We start from the raw sequence: 21,240 nt of genomic DNA on the forward strand, positions 1-21,240 counted from the left end.
TAAGAAACTCTTTGTATTTATAAGTATTTTAATCAACCTAGTCAGAGTGTGGTGTGACATACCTCTGGAGCAGGTGTGACTTGAACACTTCACCCCTATAGATGGGGACATTATCCCTACACCATGAGAGCCTTGCTTCCCTTAAGTTTATACACTTTGGAGGAAAAAACATGAGTGAAATATGCTGGAGTAAAGAAACTTTGCTTAAACGAGTTAGTTTATTAACTAGTTACAACAGCTAGAGAGAGATGGTCTATCCCTGTTTAAAACTGGAAGAAACTTTACTTTTTAAACAGTAACTTTTGATTACTAACTACAAATAAAGATTAGACTTCTTCAGAGAGATTGTTCCTTAAGATTCCCTCATTTACCTGACTTGCTGTAGTTAAACAACAGTGAAAGTAAATATTTTATTTTCAACCTTGATTCAATTAAATTGTTTTCCCAACATTAAAACTGTAATCATAATATGTATGTTGTTTTATTTTAGTCTTTCCTAGCAAAACAGCCACCTCTTTCAACCGGAAGGCCACTAGTAAGTAAATGCCTTGACATTATTGTGTTTGTTATCATCTGACTTTTGCGTAGTCCGTATATTTCCTCCACTTCACCCTATGTAGTCCCATTATCACTGGAATACAGTTTATTTGCAGCATATGAAAACTGTGCAACACTTTACTTCCTCCCCAAACAGAATTTAGCCACGTGTTCTTCTGAAGCTGGGTGCCTATTTATCTCCTTATTTTGTTCTGGATATAGGTTTGCTCACTGAGCTGGAAGTTTTGGTTTCTGACGTCGCGTCACCATACTAGGTAACCTCATCAGTGAGCCTCTGGATGAAGCACTAGTGGAAATGCCTGCTTTTTTTTAGATTTCCCTGGGTTGGTGATGTCACTTCCGGTGGTGGTGTCATTTCCTGTTCTTTTTCTTAGGGGATGGTAAATGGGGTCCAAGTAAATGTGTGTGTTGATAGAGATCCAGTTGGAATGCCATGCTTCTAGGAATTCTCGCGTGTGTCTCTGTTTGGCTTGTCCTCACCTGGATGTGTTGTCCCAGTCAAAGTGATGTCCTTCCTCATCTGTATGTAAACATACTAATGAGAGTGAGTCACGTCTTTTTGTGGCTAGTTGGTGTTCATATATCCTGGTGGCTAGTTTTGTGCCTGTTTGTCCAATGTAGTAATTGTTACAGTTCTTGCAAGGTATTTTGTAAATGACATTATTTTTGTTTTTACCTGTATAGGCTCCTTCAAGTTCATTGGCTGCTGTTTTACTGGGTTGGTGTGTTTGTGGACTACCATGATGCCAAGAGGTCTGAGTAGTCTGGCAGTCAAAATTTCAGAGATGCCTTTGATGTAGGGGAGAGTGGCTAGGGTTTCTGGACAAGTTTTGTCTGCTTGTTTGGGTTTGTTGCTGAGAAATCAGTAAACTGTGTTTGTTGGGTACCCATTCTTTTTGAATACACTGTTTAGGGTATTTTCCTCTGCTCTGCATAGTCTACAAAGACTACAAAGAGGTCTTCGTAGACTGGGACAACACATCCATCCTAGGTCAAGCCCCCCACAGTCCAAAGATGCGCAGGTCAAATGAATTGGCCATGCTAAACTACCCATGGTGTTAGGTGCATTGGTCAGGGGTAAATCCTAGGATAGGGAAATGGGTCTGGGTGGGTAACTCTTCAAAGGGTCAGTGTAGACTTGTTGGGCTGAAGGGCCTTTTCCCATACTGTAGGGAATCTAATCAAATCAAAAAGGCGAAGGAAGGTTTAATTGAGAATAAAGAAAAAGAAAGCTTATTAAAAATATTAAATTAAAAGTGGGCGGCACGGTGGCACAGTGATTGGCACTGCTGCCTCACGGTGCCAGAGACCCTGGTTCAATTCCCGCCTCAGGCTGTGTAGAGTTTGCACATTCTCCCATGTCTGCGTGGGTTCCCTCTGGGTGCTCCGGTGTCCTGCCACAGTCCAAAAATGTGCAGGTGAGGTGAATTGCCCCTGGTAAATTGCCCATAGTGTTAGATGCAGGGGTAAATGTAGGGGAATGGGTCTGGGTGGGTGTGCTTCGGCAGGTCGGTGTGGACTTGTTGGGCCAAAGGGCCTGTTTCCACACTAAGTAATCTGAAAAAAGCCAAACAGAGACACACGTGATAATTCCTAGAAGGGGGCAATCCAACTGGAACTCTTATCAACAAGTACATTGACTTGGGTCCCTTTTACCATCCCCTGAGAAAAAGAACAGGAAATGATGTCACCAACCTAGGGAAACCTAAACACATAAATAAAATGCAGGCCATACCACCAGTGCTTCATCCGGAGACTCACGGATATTACCTAATATGGTGACGAAACATCTGAAACCGAACCTTCCAACTCAGCGAACAAACCTACATGCAGAACCTCAACCTGAGCTACAAATCTTCTCAAATTTCACTCTTCTTTTGTATTTGTTTAAAAGCAGTTAAAAATTGTAAGCCATATCAGGTCTGTTTTAATTTTGATTGCTGAACTTGGTTGTTAAACGTCATCATTTAATGTTTGGTGCTCTGAAAATAGGAAGTAAAATAATAACTTGGAATTGTTATATTTTGGTAGCAGTACTAACTTCACAATGACCTTGCGTGATTCAATCCGACTGTCTTGTAGCAAAACGTTAGATTTGAGTTGTTAAACATGACGAGAGATTTGCTAAATTTTGCCTGTTAGTGATTGAGCTGCATTATTCAAGAGTTGTCACTGATTTAATTCCTCTTCTGTATGGAGGTGGATAATGACAGCCAGGTCAATGCACAATGTTGTAACTGATCAACGATTAGAGAGAGTTGAGGGGGGGGGGGGGGGAGCACCAGTCCTCCTTTTGTACAGTGTAAAATAAGAAACCCTTATATTTTTAGATATTTTAATCAACCTGTTCAGAATGTTGTGTTACCAGTCCTTTTAATGTTGAATATCTGTGGATGTAAAAGTTAAGTAATGTCTGTATTGAGCTCAGCTTTAGAGATCCCATTTGATTAAGAAATATTTCGAACCAACATATCAAGACAAATGACAACATGGTTAAGCATCAAAAGGTGACCAGTGTTTCTATAACTTAAGACTGCCAAAGAGTTGGCAACTTTAGGAAAGAGGAGAAGCTTTTGAAAGACTGAACATTAAGAAGGACTGTAAAATTGCACAGGAATATATGACCTATAGTTCTTCAATGTCTGCATTTTATTGCAAATCCTAATTACTTATTTTTGTTCAGGATTCTGCAACAAGAGTTGCTGGAGGTTCTCCAAGAACACCAAGCCGAACTGGAAGTGCCAGCGTTGTTAACGTAACTCCTATTCCAGCAGGAAACAAAAAGATTGATCCCAATATAAAAGGTAGTTGGGAATGATTTTACCTGTTTTCTCATCCATCTTTCCCACTGTCCAGAATGTAGCAGTGCCTTTTTAAGTATAACACCTCCAAATCTGTCTAATTTTTAAAAGGAATTATCATCTTCCATAGTCCAAATGATTTGGGCAAATTATCTAAGTTTGCAGACACAGCTAAATGAAATTTAATAACAGACAAATGTACAGAATTGGAAATGGTAAATGTTCTGTGCTGAAGTAGCTAAAGAGAAAATTGAAATGTCAGGCCTGGTATATTTAACTTTCAATATATCTTGGCACAATGTCCCAGGCCCCCTCGGAAATTGCAGTTCCACCTTCAACCTGCACTCAAGTTGTCTAAAGAAGATATTCAAATTGTGTAATTCTTAATGTAGCATCTGAGGCATGCAGAAATTTTACAACACATGTAAGATGAAGCCTGTATAAAAATGGGCTGAAAGTCAGACTATTACAACTTGAAAATAAAAGAAAAAGCTGTGTGCACTTGGAAGCTGAATTGACTAATTAGAGTGAAGAATTGAGACTACAGCAGAAACAGCAAAAGGTGTATTTTTATTTGTGATCAACTGTTTCTTTTAACCCAGAATGGTTAGGATCTAGAATGCATTGCATTGCATTGAGGGATAGAGGTACAGATCAGATAGCTGTCAAAATGGAATTGAATAAATACTCAAAGGAGAAATAGTTGGTGATGTGGAGAAATCTTTTCTCGATGAAAGAACCAGCACAGGCTCATTGAGCTGAATGGCTTCCTGAGCAGTACTGTTCATGATTCCATAAAGGGAGATGTGCATGGTATAATTTTTTTAAAAAATATTTTGTATTCTTCCCTTTGTATAAAATTCTAGGACATTTCTTTAAATTGAACAACTTTCATCTGTTAAACCCTCATTCCAATGAACAGTTGATTTGCTACTTTAGACTGCTTTGTGCAATTCTGATTCAGTGTAAACTTAGTGTAAGCATAAGAAAGTTTTGAAGTTAACTTAGACTTGTCAATTTTATAACAGTTTTTAAAAGGGTTTTTTGTGTTTTGCATTTCCAGGAGCAGCAAGCGAAGGAGTTTTGGCGAATTTTTTCAACAGTCTTCTAAGCAAAAAGACTGGCTCGCCTGGAGGAAGTGGTAGTAATTTACAGGGCTCTGCAAAGAAAAGTGGTAAGCAATGGATTTTTATTTATTTTATTAAATGTTTAATAACTCGGCTTTACATAGTGTAATAGGTCTCGAAATGCTTTGCAACTGCTATCTCAATTCCTGATTAATTTATAACTAAAACCTTTGCAGCATCATTTGGTATTTTAAGAACTGCATTATGAAGAGGTTACAATCCAAAATAAATTAAGTTAAAATGCAACAAAGCTTGGAATAATAATATGATGGAATCTTTGTGTTAAAAGAATTGGCAAGTTTAGGTTTTTGTAATTTTTTAAAATATGCTCCTTTTTTTTCCCCTTCTTGTTCAGCCACAGTAGCACCATCACTTATTACAGTAGGTCCCCACACCAAACAGATGGGTCTGTATTACCTAAACTCTTTAAAATGTTAAAGATCTCAAAGCCAAGTGCAACTCAGCTTGAACTCGCACACATCTGCTTTGAATAGAGACTGAATGAACCAGGCAACTAATCTCCTGACACAATGTGGGGGCTGATTCTTTTAAAAGTTCTACCGAAGCTCAGTCAATCAAACTTCTTGCTGACAGACTATGTTTCAGTATGGCCTCTAAAAGGAGGCCAAGTCTGCTAGAAATAGCTGTTAAGTGGCATTCTAGAAGAGCTGACTTTGTGTCATTGGCCCCATGTCCTCAAGTCTAAATATCTCACCAACTTGGTCTTTCGGAATATGTTCCCCCTATCCCCGATCTTTATAGCCCCTCCATGCTTCAAGGGTGTAGCTTTCCAAATCCCCACAACATAGTTGACAGACCCATTTCCCACATTAGTTCTGACCTGAAATTGATGATTGATATTTCTTAAATTGGCGCGTTCGTCATATTGATCGTGGTATAGATTAAATTAACTTCAGTAATGACAAAAGCCACCTTAAGTTAGCTAATTCACTGACCACTATACTGCCTAAATGTGTCACCGTCTGGTTAAACTCTGCATTTCACATTAATGAGTGTACACTTGCCACTACCTAAAGTTTCAGGTTGGAATCATTAACAAATTGTCTCTTCTTTAAACATTCCTTGTAATTGTCGCATCTCCTATCACAACCCCACTTTCTTATGTTGTAATCTTTTGATGTAAAAGGGATGTTATTTAGGGTTACATTTCAAATTCTTGACTGCCTAGGCTTTGTCCCTCATTTATCTACATCTTCAATGATTTTTATTTATCCATGGTATGTATTTGTGACTGGTCCAGCATTTTTTTTACTCATCCCTCATTGTCTTGGAGAACATGGTGGTGAGCTGCCTTATGGAACTGTTGCAATGTTTGGGATGTGGAACCATCCATAATGCTTTTGGGAAGGACGTTCAGAATCTTGACCCAGGGACAGTGAAGGAAAGGTGGTGTAGTTCCAAGCCAAGATAGTGTGTGGCTTGGAGGGAACTTAAAGGAGGTGGTGGTCCCATGCATCTGCTGTCCATCGCTTTTTCAAAGTATCAGAGGTTAGGGCTTGGAAGGAGCTATTGGAGGAGCCTTGGTGAGTTACTGCATGCATCTAATAGATGGTATGCACTGCTGCTGAGGAATTTGTAGATGTGAATGTGGTGCAGTCCAACAGCCTGTTTTATCCTGAATGGTGCTCTTTGAATATTGTTGGAGCTTTGCTTCAGGTCAGTCTTCCATCACATTCTGGACTTCTGGCCTATAAATGGCAGGCAGGCCTTTGCAACAGAAGTGCTAGCCTCTGAACTGTTCTTGTAGACGGTATTTATATGGCTGGAACGCACAAGTTTTGGCACAAACCTCTGGATGCTAGTAAGTAGGACTTTGCAGAGTTAGCAGGAATGTATTTGCCATTGTTCAATGCCTGTGTTTAGGCCATTGTTCGATGCCATTCCTTTGTTCAAACCTTGTAGCGGTTTAATATAACAGAGTGGCTTGCTAAACCGTTTCACATGACCATTATCTCTCAACTAGAGGAGGCTAGCAAATGGCCTTTCCTGAAGAACATTACTGAACCAATTGACACTGGTTACACGGTTGCCATTAGACTAGCTTTGAATCCAGATTTTGTGAATTCAAAGTTTACCAGCTTTGCTGGTAGTTTCTGAAACCATGTCCTGAGATCATTAATGTGAGGTTCTCGATTACTAGTCCAGTGACATTTCAAATATGCAACCACCTCCACCTGATGAACTACATTTTGTCTCTAGAAAATTCTTCAGTGTCACACTAATCCCTTTGTATGTTCAGTGCCTGGATCCCTTACATTTTTTTTCTCCCATTGCAAACCAAAGTATATCAAACGACCAACTAACTATTGGCTGACATCAGTCACATTTTCAGTTTTGGCACCTAGGTTTAACTTTAAACTTTGGGTAACATTTCCTGTGATCCCCCTCTCTGATAATTAAACCAACATAATTTCTCTTAAATACAAATCTCCTTTACACAATTTCTAAAGGATGCTCATACTCGCAATGTGTTACTTTGATAAACCAAAGTTGTTCTTTCGTTTTAGTATGGTCAGTTAAAAGTGAAAGACAGTTTACTTCTGGGTGACACCAATGTCCCAATTTTACAAAAGGACAATTTTTTTCAATATGTACCTGCTATACCAAATATTATAAATCCACTCCTACAGAATTAACTATTTCAGAAAATCTGAAAATGCAAGTTTAGCAACTTGACTAAATTTTATTTTGCAGTACACAAAGAAACATGCTTGTAGAAATTTCAACTATTTTTCAGTTCAGCACACAGCTAATTGGGTTTAAAACACTATATGCTGTGCTTGGTTTTTAAAACCAGACTGAGTTATGTGTAGAGTAATATATTTAATTGCCAATAATTTAAAAAACCAAAAAAGTACTGATGATATGTAATAGTGCGTGTAATTAATCCTATTAACTGAACTTTTTACCATCTGTAAGTCCACAACTGGGAAAACTTACAGAGAGCAATAAGACTTTCCTTTATATCCTTCAGAATTATGGTGATATCTCACCAGTAGCATGGGTGTGATGCTACATTAGAGAAAAGCGCTACAGTAAATCCATCCAGTAATTGATTTCACATATTTAAGAATTATTTTCGGGAAATTTCTTCAGAAGCATATGCATGCCCTGACCTCAGATTTCCCAAAGTGCTTTACAGTTTTTGAGGTTTGGTTTTGTTAGTGGGATGTGGCATCTCTCTTTGCCGATTCTTATTACCCCTTGAGAAGGTGATTGAGGGCCACAGCCTTGAACTGCTGCAATCTGTCTGTTAGGGGCACCCACAAAGCACTTCGAGAATGAGTTCTGGGATCTTGACTCAGTGAAGGAATGACAATATATTTCAAAACCAAGATGATGTATGACTCGCACAGGAGCTTGCAGATGGGGGTAAGCAAATGCACCTGTTGCTCTTGCCGTTCTAGTGGTGTAAAGGTCACTGGTTTGGAATGTGTGGGAACCTTGGAGAGTCACTACTTTACTATTTGTAGATAATGCATAGTACTGGCCGCTGCATTACTGGTGGTGGTGTGAATAGAAAAGGTGGTGATCGGAGCTCCATTTAGGAGATCTGCTTTGTCCTGGATGGTGGCACGCATTTTCCTGAATGTTGGAGCTGCACCCATTCAGGCATACAGAGACTAATCTGTCACTCTCCTGGCTCATGTCTTCTGTGGTTGCCAAGCTTGGACAGTCAGGAAGTTAACTAAGTATTGCAGAATTCCCTGGCTCTGGCCAGCTATGTTCATCCCTCTTTGCCTCTTTAACAGAATGTATTGCTTGAGTTATTTCAGAGAGCAGTTAAGAGTCAACCACTTCACTATGGGTCAGGGGTCATGTCAGCATGGCTGGCCGATCCATTAGTGAACCAGATGAGTTTTTTTGACGATGGGATTTATTGTCAAGGTTACCATTATGGAAACAGCTTTCACTTTTGGATTTTATTAATTGAATTTAAATTCCACAAACTGCCATGATGGGATTTGCACTTGTCTGGCAAGCGTTAGCCGGGACCTCTGGATTACTAGTCCAGTGAATTTCTAACTGCAGCAATGCCCACTTTTAAATTAATTTCGACATGGTGTACTGATCACTGGTGTACTGTGGACAACATAACAAATTTGTACACTACACGCTTTCACAAACAGAGTGTGATAATGACAAATAATATTTCCTTTGTAGCTTGCAACGAGGATTAGCCAGGACACCAGGGATAACTTCTGTACTATTCCTTTAAAAGTATCTTGCAGCCTTCTGCATTATCTTTAACCTTCAGCCTTTTATAGGAGAGTTAGAAAAAAACTTTGTATGTTACTGTAGGATTGACTGAAAAGTAAGTGTTGTATCTCAATACCTTAATGTCTCCATATCCATTTGCCCATTCAAAATTTCGTAAAATCCACAATAATCTGATTTTATTTCAAGTTTGAATCAAAATGTCTGCTATACAACCTGATACACAGATACACTAATTTAATGAAAATACACCACATCCACAATACCACCTACCAGTTAATTTGCTGATGCTACAACAAACAGGAGTGCAAAGCAGTACAAACTAAGGATCTTCAATTACAGACACTTTGTTTAATAGCCTGTAATAGATTGCAAATTTTCAGCTCTGTTACGTACGATATCATCATCATCTTTGTGGAGCAATGTGAGTCTTTTTCCCTGATTCAAAAATAACACGAATTCATACAAGACAAACAATGTTGTTTTCCATTGCAAAATCTTCAATGTCAGGACTTTTTAAGGATGAAATGTTTTCTGAATATCAATTCATGATTGTTTCCTCAAAGTAGGCTAAACATTTTCACAATCCAATTATTAGTACATGGAAGGAAAATATCTCAATTTATATAGCACCCTTCATAATTTCAGGAAATCCCAATTTGCTTTGCAGTGAATGTATGACTTTTTGAAGTGTCTATTCTGTAAGTTTCGTCATATCCCCTTTCCCCTACCTCACTCCAGCTCAGCACTGTCCCCATGATTTGTCTTACCTGCCTATCTTCCTTTCCACCTATCCACTCCACCCTCCTCCCTAATCTATAACCTTCATCACCTATTCTACTCTATGCTACTTTCTCCCCACCCCCACCCTCCTCTCATTTATCCCTCCACTGTTCAGGCACTCTGCCTGTATTCCTGATGAAGGGCTTTTGGCAGAACGTCGATTTTACTGCTCCTCGGATGCTGCCTGAACTGTTGTGCTTTTCCAGCACCACTCTAATCTAAACTCTGGTTTCCAGCATCTGTTTTTACCGTGTCTATTCTGTTGTAATGTAGGAAAACGTGGTTACTGCAAACGCTAATAAGAGGCTTGGTTAAACAGATTGTCTTAGCAATGTTGGTTGAGTGGTTAATAATGACCAGGATATTCAGTGACATCACTACATTTCCTGAAATTCTGCCATCGGGTATTTTACATGACCTCAAAAAGGCAGTTACCTCATCCCAAAAACAGCCATCTGTCGTAATTCAAATTGGCCACTTCACTGAGATGACTCCAAAAGCTATATCAAAGAATGCAAAACTGCTTGTAAGAATAATAGTTGCTTCTTAATTTGTGTGACCATATTATTTGTTGTAAATAAACCCCTGGTATTTTTGGCATATTGAACCGTGGAGTGTAACCAACATATCATTGGTTAATGGTTCATTTTACATTTTAAATTTAGACATTGTATGTCTGCACAATGCATTCTTGTTCTAACTTTCTTCTTGTTCTGTGTGTGGTGACAGTTGCTGCAGGTTGTTGGCCCCGTTAAGGTCAGTGTTTTGCTTAAGCTTTGAGCTTTTTGGAATCACTAAGGTTGCACAAATTAGCTTTCTTTCACAGTGGCTGAGCATGTCCATTCTTTTTACTTTATTCCAGTTTGCTTTAAATTTGAATGCCAATTTTGTTTTTTTTTAAAGCCATTGGGCACAAAAGAAACCAGTTATCATCAATTTGCAAACTACTTGGTCTTTATTGTCCGAATTGATTGGTAAAAATGTACATCAGTCAGACCAGCTTTGCAGTTCCAGCTATGATGATTTATAGTTTTTTTTAGAAAAAGCAGTTACAGAAATAACTGATGTCCATTTTAGAATGCATGTAAAAAAATTCAGTCAAGTACAATTTAAATATTTTTGAAAATTTTGGAAAGTGTACTCTGCGCTTAAAATTGACATTGTATTGAACTAAGTTGATGAATACCAATTGAATATCATGAGATAAGTGCAATTTAAAGTGTACATAGTGTCAGTATTGACTCATTTTTACTGCTGGCATATAAAGCACCACTTGAATCTCTCTGTTAATTCATTATGTACCGAGGTCACATCCATTGGTTTATTCTGATAGAATCCCAGGAAATAATAATTCAAACCATCGATATAATGATGTGTAATACAAGTAAAAGTTCCATAAAAGTGTGATTTTAATCATTCAGCTAGTTACCATGCTCAAGAATATTATTACCTAGTTGCTATAGCCAGCAGTTCGGCAACATGAACATTAACTAATTGGAAAACATAACTGAGGGTCTGAAATTCCTGGACACCAAGGTAATACAAATGTGGACAGACCAGGAGTTGGTTGTGACCACAATGTTTGAGGTCTGTGTCCTCCTTAATGTTACAGACTTCTATGAAAAGTGAAGACAGGTATACCTCGCTGTCTATCCCCAGACGTTGCCTTGTGTGTAATGCTCAAAAAGCAGATCGCCCATCTGACATCCATTCGGTAGTTAAACTTTCTCAGCACTATCTATGCATTTGTGATGTCTTATACAGTCTTATCAGGTTCCAGACTTGAAATGTGAGATTCATATGTTCAGACGCTCCTGCAGTTATCAATTATTATTAAATGCCACTGGGAAGGAAACCACTAAGCATTTCTCTTTCTTCTCTCTGTGCCTCCTTTTAACCAAATTGGCTGACTGTATATTGCAGCAAGTTAGTTCCACTGAGGAATAACTACCACATCCCATCCAACTTCAACAATACCACAAAAGTGATACTGTACTGTAGTAGTAATGATTATTGAGTTAGCATCTAGACACAACTGAAATCTTGGTATGATGAGTTATTTAAATGAATCTTTTTTTTGCCCACTTTCTGTCAAAGGCATTTGCACTTTCTGATATTAACTTTGCTATTGACCTGCCTGAACCTCTCTTCCTTAAGCTTTTTTAAAATAATGCATCATAATCATTTCAAGGTTCCACCTGTGCCGACTATTACCTGGAAATTCATGGCACAATCATGTTTTTTATTCTATTTGCTTTCTTTCATGCTGTCAAAATTCAATGCAGAAAGGTGGCCTATGCTGACAACAGATTACACCTCCTCCCACCCTGCCCTCTATAAAAACGCCATCCCATATTCCCAATTCCTCCGCCTCCACCACATCTGTTCCCAGGAGGACCAATTCCACTACCAAAAACTCAAATGGCCTCCTCCTTCAAAGACCGCACTTTCCCCTCCGATATGGTCGACGACACTCTCCACCGCATCTCCTCCACTTCCCGCACCTCCGCCTTTGAACCCCGCCCCTCCAATCGCCACCAGGACAGAACCCCACTGGTCCTCACCTTCCACCCCACCAACCTCTGGATACACCGTATCATCCTCCGTCATTTCCGCCACCTCCAGACAGATCCCAACACCAGGGATATATTTCCCTCTCCACCCCTTTCTACATTCAGGAGAGACCACTCCCTCCGCGACTCCCTCGTCAGGTCCACACCCCCCCCAACAACTCAACCTCCACTCCCGGCACCTTCCCCAGCAACTGCAAGAAGCGCAAAAAAGTGCGACAGGGAGTATGGCGTTAAATGGAAAGATAAGCAGCAGGATAGCATGTGTCCAGGAGGATTTAAAATTGAGGCAGACTGGGAATGCAGAAAAAAGCAAGGATAACTTAGGACATCATATGACTTCCAATATCTGTAATGATAAGAAAGTTAGCATTAAGGCACTTTATGAATGCTACGAGCATTCAGGTAACAAAGCAGATGAACTAATGGCACAGATCATAGTGAATGATTATGATGTGGTAGGCATCACAGAGACTTGGTTACAGGGGGGTCAGGACTGGCAGCTAAACCTCCAAGGATTTTCAACTTATCGAAAAGACAGGGAGGTCAGCAGAGGGGGTGGGGTTGCCTTGTTAGTTAAGAACAAAATTAAATCTATGGCACTGAATGACATAGTGTCAGATGATGTGGAGTCTGTGTGGGTGGAATTGAGGAACCACAAAGGCAAAAAAAACATAATTGGACTAGGTGATTAGAGGGGGTCAATTCAGAACAGAAATACGGAGACATTTCTTCAGCCAGAGAGTGGTGGGCCTGTGGAATTCATTGCCGCAGAGTGCAGTGGAGGCCAGGACACTAAATGTCTTTAAGGCAGAGATTGATAGATTCTTGTTGTCTCGAGGAATTAAGGGCTACGGGGAGAATGCGGGTAAGTGGAGTTGAAATGCCCATCAGCCATGATTGAATGGCGGAGTGGACTCGATGGGCTGAATGGCCTTACTTCCACTCCTAGGTCTTATGGAATGTAGATTTCTCCAGTTTCCTCATTTCCCCTCCCCCCACCTTATCTCAGTCCCAACTCTCAGATTCAGCACCACCCTCTTGACCTGCAATCTTCTTCCCAACCTCTCCGCCCCCACCCCCTCTCCGGCCTATCACCCTCACCCTCACCTCCTTCCACCTATCGTATTCCCAGTGCCTCTTTCCCCCCCCCCCCCCCCCCCAAGTTCCCTCTCGCCCCCCCCCCCCCCCCCCCCGCCGCCTTTTACTACAGCCTGCTTGGCACACCAACTTCATTCCTGAAGATGGGCTTGTGCCCAAAAAGTTGATTCTCCTGCTCCTTGGAAACTGTCTGGCCTGCTGTGTTTTTCCAGCACCGCATCTTGCGACTCTGGTAGATTACATTACAGTGTGGAAACAGGCCCTTCGGCCCAACAAGTCCACACCGACCCGCCGAAGCATAACCCACCCATACCCTTACATTTACCCCTTACCTAACACTACGGGCAATTTAGCATGGCCAATTCACCTGACCTGTACATCTTTGGACTGTGGGAGGAAACCCACGCAGACACTGGAAGAACGTGCAAACTCCACACAGTCGCCTGAGGCGGGAATTGAACCCGGGTCTCTGGCGCTGTGAGGCAGCAGTGCTAACCACTGTGCCACCATGCTGCTCCAGCATCTGCAGTCCTCACATTCTCCAACATAATACTATGGGAAAGATAAAGGTGGTTGAAATTGTTTCTCCTTTCCACTTCATACAGAGGAATAACACTAACCCATCTGTTGGAGTTCAGGACTCGTGAATACGTTAAATAGAGGGTGAATATTTCAGCATTAGCAATACTGCGCTTTGGTGCTGAATGTACAACTGTGAACCTACAACATAGTGACAGTCAAAAAGTCAATCCCAGCCCTTTCTCTGTATGCTTGTTAGCATTTTCTTTACAGATATTTTTCTCCTTTTTAAAATCTATTGTGGTCTTGTTTCTTGTTTCTTCTTAGGTAGTCCAAATCCAAACAATCCATTCATAAAGGAATTAGACTCTTACCTGAACAGGAAGAATGTACAGAGAGGAAGGAAGGAGATTGGAACTAGATGAGTTTCTAATTTGGGAAACCTGGTGCGCAGACAAAAAGCGGAATGGTCTCCTGATTTGTACCAGTTTTAGGATTCACTAAGTTGAGACAATCTCTATGAAACTCTGCATGTTCTTCTGGCATATGGAGAACATTGACATGGCCAAACTTATTTTATCAGGAAAAGTGGATATTGCTGGCTAGCCCAGGATTTATTGTTCATCCGCAATTGCCATGGAGAATGTGGTGCTGAGCTGACCTCTCAAATGCTGTAGTCTACGTGGTGTAGTTACACCTACAGCACTGAATGGCAGCTGCAGACTTTGAACCTCTGCTAGAGAAGAAATGTTAATATAATACCAGTCACGATGTATGACTTGGAGGAGAACATGCAGCTAGCGATGTTCTCATAGATCTGCTCTTGCCCTTTTAGGGGTAGAGATCACTAGTTTGAAAAGTGCTGTCAAACGAGACTTGGTGCATTGCTACAGTGCTTCTTGTAGGTGATGTACACTGTTGCTATTGCTTTGGTGGTAAAGGGAGTGAATGTTGAAGATTAAGGTCAGGGAGCCTTCTGTCTGTGTACACCCATTTGGAAGCCTGTCCTCTCCCTGAGGCCCCGTTTGGAACTGCCCACTTCCTGTACCTCTCTTTGGAACTCCTGCCCACTCCCTGTGACCCCTTTTAAAAATATCTTCTCCTCATGCCCTATACTTCATTACTAGCTGTCAGCAGCAAATGCAGAAGAAGCCTAGGCTGTGATTGGAGGAGCAGATCGTTTTCATCTCCTTAGCTCCTATTTTTGAGAGTGCTTTTTCTCTGGTCACCCCATGAATGGATTTTGGGGATGGATTTGCCCACCTTCCTATGTCTCTTGAGCACTATCGCCATGCATCCAATTTGCTGTCAATTGATATTACTAGAGGTGGGGTGTAAATGAGAAATAATAGATAGCCATGTTAAGATCCTTCAAACCAAGGTATACATTGAACACTTGGTATTGCTGACCTGGGGTCAAATGCAGTGCAACTCTGAAAGGTAAATACTCTCTCTAAATAGTAATGTACAGTAGTTTGTTTCAAACATATTCAGTCCAATCAGAGATGTGTAGTAACTTTCCATTACAGCAGTGTCACAAGTTTATTGCAGATGCATCATTAAACATTGCTTTTATTGTTCAAGTGATATGGTCTGCTAAATCCTATTACCCTGGGAAATGTGGTGGTGAGCTGCTGCCTTGAATTGTTGGGACATCTGAGAAAACAGTTGAGATAACTGTTAGGATGTGAATTCCGGGATGTTGACTCCAGGACAGTGAAAGATGGTAGTGATTTTAGTTCAGGATGGTGTGTGACATGGAGGGGAACTTCGATAGTAGTGTTCCTGTGTGCCTGCTGCTCACATCTTTGCAGGTAGTAGAGGTCCCTGTTGTGTAAGGTGTAGTCAAAGAAGCCTTGGTGATTTGCTGCAGTACACCTTCTAGATGATAGACACCTCTGCCACAGTGCATCAGTGGTGAATGGACGGCCAGTCAAGTGTGCTGCTTTGATCTGGATAGTGTAAACCATCTTCTGCTTTTGGAGCTGCTCATCCAGGCCAGTGGAAAGTATTCTATCACATACCTGACTGATGTCTTGTAGATGATGGGCAGGCTTTGGAAGACGCATGATAAGATGATACTTCCACAATGATGGTACTTCTGCAGAATTACCAAAATCTGATCTGCTTTTGAAGCCCCATCATCTAAATGGCTGGCCCAAATCAGTTTCTAGTTAATGGTAAACCCAAGGATGATCATGAAGGATTTAGCGACTGTAATAGCGTTAAATATGCAATAGTTTGTTTTGTTGCAGTGCTCATTGCCTGGTATTTATAATGAGTTATTTACCGGTCACTTATCAGCCTAAGCCTGAATGTTATCTGGGTTGTGCTGTATTTGCACATTGGATATTTCACTATCTGAAGAGTTACAAATGAAAATTATGTAGTCATCAGCAAGCATTTCCACTTCTGATCTTAGGGAGAAAAGGTCATTGAAAGCAGTTGAAGACGGTTGAGTCTGAGCAGTAACCTAAGGAACTTTGGGAAGTGATGATCTACTGGTATTACCGCTAAAGTGTAAATTCAGATACCCAGGTAATGTTCTAGGGACCTGGGTTCGAATCCAGCCATGCCAGATGGTAGAATTTGAATTCAATAAAAATAAAAATCTGGATTTAAGGGCCTAATAATGACCATGAAACCATTGTTGATTGTCAGACAAATTCATCTTGAGGAACTGTTGCAGTTATGTCCTGGAACTGGAAGTGATTGGTCCCCTTCTTTGTAGAGGACTCTGGTAGTGCAATGTAGTGTCCCTCCCTCTCGACTAGGAGGCCTGGATTCAAGTCACCTCCAAAGGTGTGTAATAACTTCACAGAAGAGATTGATTAGAAAATATCTATTTTCAGGAGTTTGGACTGAGATGACTGAACTCCAAAAAAGGCTATGCCCAGTGTGACTCCAACGAGCAGTTTTGCCCCCATTTCCACAGGCTCCAGTTTTGCTAGGGCTCCTTAATGAAATACCTAGCTAAATCTGCCTCTATGATCAGAACAGTCACCCTCCTCTCCCTTCTTGAGTTCGGCTCTTTTGTCTATATTTAAACTGAGGCTGTAATCTGGGTCAATAGCTGAATATGTCTGGTGGAATCCAAAATGAGCATCTGTGATGAGCTTATTTGTTTATAGGAGAGCATTGTCAACAGTCTTTGTTGATGTACGAACATGAACTGGTAGGACAATAATAGTGTGGATTAGATATGCCCTCCTTATGTACAGGACATACCTGGGCAATTTTCCATATTATTGGGTAGATGCCAGGGTCAATGTGGTTTGGTTTGTTGATGCTATTTCCAGAGTCTAAGTCAATGCCAAGAGGCCTGTCTGGTTTCATTCCTTTCTTTAGTATTTGCATTTGTATATGTCTAAATATTTGTTGATTTTAACTTAAATTATTTCACATCTTGTTTATGCTGCAAAATTGCATCAAAACAAAATTGTATGTATTTTATTTTGCCTTAATGCCTGATGTGTCATTGAATAGGTCTATTTGTGACTGTTTGGAGGTGTGTACGTTGAGTTATGGCCTAGTCTAAAAGACTTCAGTCAGATTTGTGGAGTAACATAGTTTGTGCTTGCTCAATTGACTAACTTCCTTTCTTTTAAAAATAAAAACAACTTGAGTTACTCACCATGTTGTCTTCCCACATACCACTTCCTCTACATCATGTAACACACGATTTTACTTCCTATTCTCTTAACTTGAAATTGGAGATATTTATGAATATTTTATTTGAATAGACTTCCAATTACTAATATTGCAAATCTATCTTGTAGTATTCATGATTCCAATACTATTGTTTACAATCATGAGTCCAGAATCTCTTAATCAATCATGCTGTAGGATTTAAATACATTTCCAAGTAAAACTGTCATGACATTATGAACTCAAGCTGTTCTGAAATAGGTGTGAGGTGAGATCTAATAGATAAGAGGATATCTCACAAATTTGCAATTTTGTAAGTTACTCAATATATTTAATTTTATTTGTAGACAATTATAGACAAAAGCTAGTTTGAGTGGCGTCCCTAATATGTGCTATACCATTGTTCATTGTTTAAATTTCAGTGATCTGAGGGGCAAATTCTTCCTCACAGAGGGTGGTACGTGTATGGAGTGAGCTGCCAGAGGAAATGGAGGCTGGTACAATGAAAACATTTAAAAGGCACCTGGCTGAGTATATGAATAGGAAGCATTTAGAGGGATATGGACCAAATGGTGGTAAATGGGATTAGATTAATTTAGAATATTTGGTCAGCATGGACAGGTTGGACTGAAGGGTCTATTTCCATGCTGTACAACTCAATGACTCTAAATGGGTTTATCCAAAAGATTAGAACCAAACAAATCATCAACTGACAGTTTTTTACTAATTTACTCTATTCCAGAAAATCATTTTCAGTTTGTCAGTTTATTAGGGTGGCACGGTGACTCAGTGGTTAGCATTGCTGCCTCACAGCGCCAGGGTCCCAGATTCAATTCCAGCCTCGGGTTACTGTCTGTGTGGAGTTTGTACATTCTCCCCGTGTCTGCGTGGGTTTCCTCCGGGTGCTCCGGTTTCCTCCCACAGTCCAAAGATGTGCAGGTCAGGTGAATTGGCCATGCTAAATTGTCCATAGTGTTAGGTGCATTAGTCAGAGGGAAATGGGTCTGGGTGGGTTACTCTTTGGAGGGTTGGTGTGGACTGGTTGGGCCGAAGGGCCTGTTTCCACACTGTAGGGAATCTAATCTAATCATCTAATCTTATTTCCTACGTTTCCCTTGAGGTAAAATTGATTTCTTAAACACCAGTTCAATATATTAAAAATGTGATAGTACTCTGCCACTGTTTTTGCTTCACACAATGCTGAGGGATAACAACCCACGATGCACAATTTTTAAAAATTCTGTCGCTCAATTTTTTTTTGTCAAAATGTTGTAATGATCTGGGCCAACTATACTAGCAAGTTCTGGGCGCATGTATTTAGATACCTATCATTATTCATTGAGCTGGTTTTTTTTCGCAAATGAAGTGAATGAATCCAGCTTGGTTGGCTCTCAATTTATCAGGAACTAGGATTTCAATGTGATCCAACTGGAAAATGTAAGCTTTACTTCCTTCTTTGTTTAAAAAAAATCAGAAATTGTTGAATTGTCACTCATCAGTGGTCCTGATTCTGGAATTTGGACTTGAATCATTTAGGAATATTGTGATTTAGCAGCAGTATCTATTGAAGTCTGTTTGCAGTTTGGATAGGTTTTGATTACTTTTTTGGTAGGTTTTTGTCCAATTGAATTTGTATGCAATTGTTTCTTTGGATTCACACAATTTACTTTGGCTCAATTTGACAATAGGGTTATTTATATTTATATTATTTGCAGTGAATTGATTTTAAAATGCAACAAACTTTGAAAAGCATTTTGTAAGTTGTACTGGGTTTCTGTACTCTGTCACATGACATCAACCATCTCTGAAGGAAAGCTGCAGAATGGTAATGTGCATTGTTTTGAGTGGTGCTGTAAGGTCTTGAATCTGACTTCTTATTTCCATAAATTCATGGAGTTTATCTGAATTTGACTCTTGGTTTCTTGAGTTACTTTAAAGGAATGTTTGTTGAGGTTACCAGGGCTGATGCTAGTAATCACCTTAATGGTTCCAGATGCAAAATATGTTCTCCATACTGACTGACCTGCATCTTTCTATTGCATATAGGTTTACTTCTACAAACTATGTCATTCATAACACACTATATCATCAGATGCATAGTTCACTTTGCTCTTCCATCATGTGGTATACTCCTTTTCTTAGTATACTGTAATACAGCATTTGTTATTTAAAGCTTACTTGCTCTTGCCTGCTGCATGTTGGCGGGAAAGTGAGATGCAGTTAAGAGAGGGACACAGTGGTCAGAAAAACAGTAAAGTTACATGCTTTCATCAATGGAAAGTGCTTTTTAGACAAGACCAAACTGAATGGCATTTTGAGAATGTTCATATTGAAAATTTTCAAACAAGTTGTGGGAACATGAGTGCAATGTATACCTCTGACATTGATCAGTGTCATTCTAGTCCTGACTCTGATTTTAACAAACATTTATAGAAGACCAAATACATGAGCAGATCTTCAAAATTGGTGCCTATTTATTCATTTATTGCCATAACGAATATGCTGTTAAATTTGCAGTAGATTGAAATCCAATCTCGTTCTTTTCTGCTGCTTTAAATCTAAAGCAAACAACTTTTTTTTTCAATTTTTAGGCCACAAACCAGTCTTAACAGACGTACAAGCAGAACTGGACAGAATTGCACGTAAACCAGAAGCTGTGTCTCCAGCTCACACATCCATAACAGAAGACAAAGCATCCTGAAGAAAGCAACTTAATACAATGCCTTGTGTTATTGGCTTCGCCTCTCCCTTTTCCTTCAGAAGGTGTACTGAGGATCAAAGGCTGTTTTTGAAGTATACTGGATTACTACATTTTGAGTCTTCAATGAGTTGTTCAATGTATGTAAGGAAACCGTATCGAGAGGAAAATACAATGCCGCAAAAATGATTCTGCTAATGTGTTTTCTGAGAGGAAAAATAATGAGAAGAGCTTAATTATTGGAACTTAAATCTTTGTTCAAATAATGCTAATTTGCAGCCAATGTTGGTGTGTTATCTGTATTTCCCAGGTGTTAATTTGGGAAATGTCCTATACTGATGGTGAATACGGTGCCTGACACACAGTATCGAAACATGTATTGCTGCCCAGAGGCATAGCAGGAATCCAGGCTACATAAACTTTTCAGAAACTTGCGTCCTGAAAATACTGCCTCAAAGATGAATTCTTGGTGGCTCACAAGTATGCAGAACTGAAGTGTTCTTAGAACAGTCTTTAAAATGCTGAACAAAATGGTGCAATGCCTACTTTTGTATACCAATATGTTACTTGTCAATCGCAATGTTAAAATAAATGAAAGGGGGCAGAAATTGCCACCCAAGGACAGTATATTACTTCAACTTGAACACCTTATCATTTGTTCTGGTTGTTAGTATAGTACTTCCTTAACTTAACCCTGTCTGGTTTCTGTATTGTGCTGTTTCTAATTACAGAAAGATGTGTAAGGATAGCAATCCTTCAATAAAGTTGTATTTATTCTCTGCAACAGACTAAAACACTTTGGTGTTTATTTAGAAAATGTACTAGTCCATCAACTGTCACTAAAAGAAAGTGTTTGCCTTTGCACTATCTTCAGCCTACCTTTAGGAGACCACATTCTCATACTGTCATTGCTCCATGAAAAGGATAGCCTCCATACAGATTATTTTCACTCAGCATATATTTTTTTTCTTATCATTAGTTTTTTGTTTGAAGTCCCAAATAGCAGAGGCAAACATTAAATTCTTGCCTTCAATTATGAAGACAGAAGAACTTTGAAAGTTACGTACCCACTACTTCAAATAAATGCTTACCTAATCTGAATTTGTGCACACTGAACCACATAAGCGTGATCTTATTTGTCTCTGGTATTCTGTAGCACATTTGGTAACTGCTTTGCTTTGGTATGAAAATGAGCC

At 39.8% G+C, this 21,240-nt stretch overlaps 1 protein-coding gene across 1 annotated transcript in view; it reads left to right on the forward strand.

The window, feature by feature from the left end:
• The window catches only part of LOC140480632 (cytoplasmic dynein 1 light intermediate chain 1-like), a 52,612-nt gene extending 31,784 nt beyond the window's left edge, over positions 1-20,828 (forward strand). Inside the window, exons 10-13 of the mRNA XM_072575760.1 lie at positions 491-535; positions 3,242-3,362; positions 4,423-4,533; positions 19,938-20,828. Of these exons, the coding sequence (XP_072431861.1) occupies positions 491-535; positions 3,242-3,362; positions 4,423-4,533; positions 19,938-20,047 (387 nt within the window). The 3' untranslated portion in view covers positions 20,048-20,828. The remainder of the gene's footprint in view (positions 1-490; positions 536-3,241; positions 3,363-4,422; positions 4,534-19,937) is intronic.
• The last annotated feature ends 412 nt before the right edge of the window (positions 20,829-21,240 follow it).

The sequence above is a fragment of the Chiloscyllium punctatum genome, chromosome 8 (assembly GCF_047496795.1).
Source record: "Chiloscyllium punctatum isolate Juve2018m chromosome 8, sChiPun1.3, whole genome shotgun sequence".
Classification (NCBI taxonomy): Eukaryota; Metazoa; Chordata; class Chondrichthyes; order Orectolobiformes; family Hemiscylliidae; genus Chiloscyllium; species Chiloscyllium punctatum.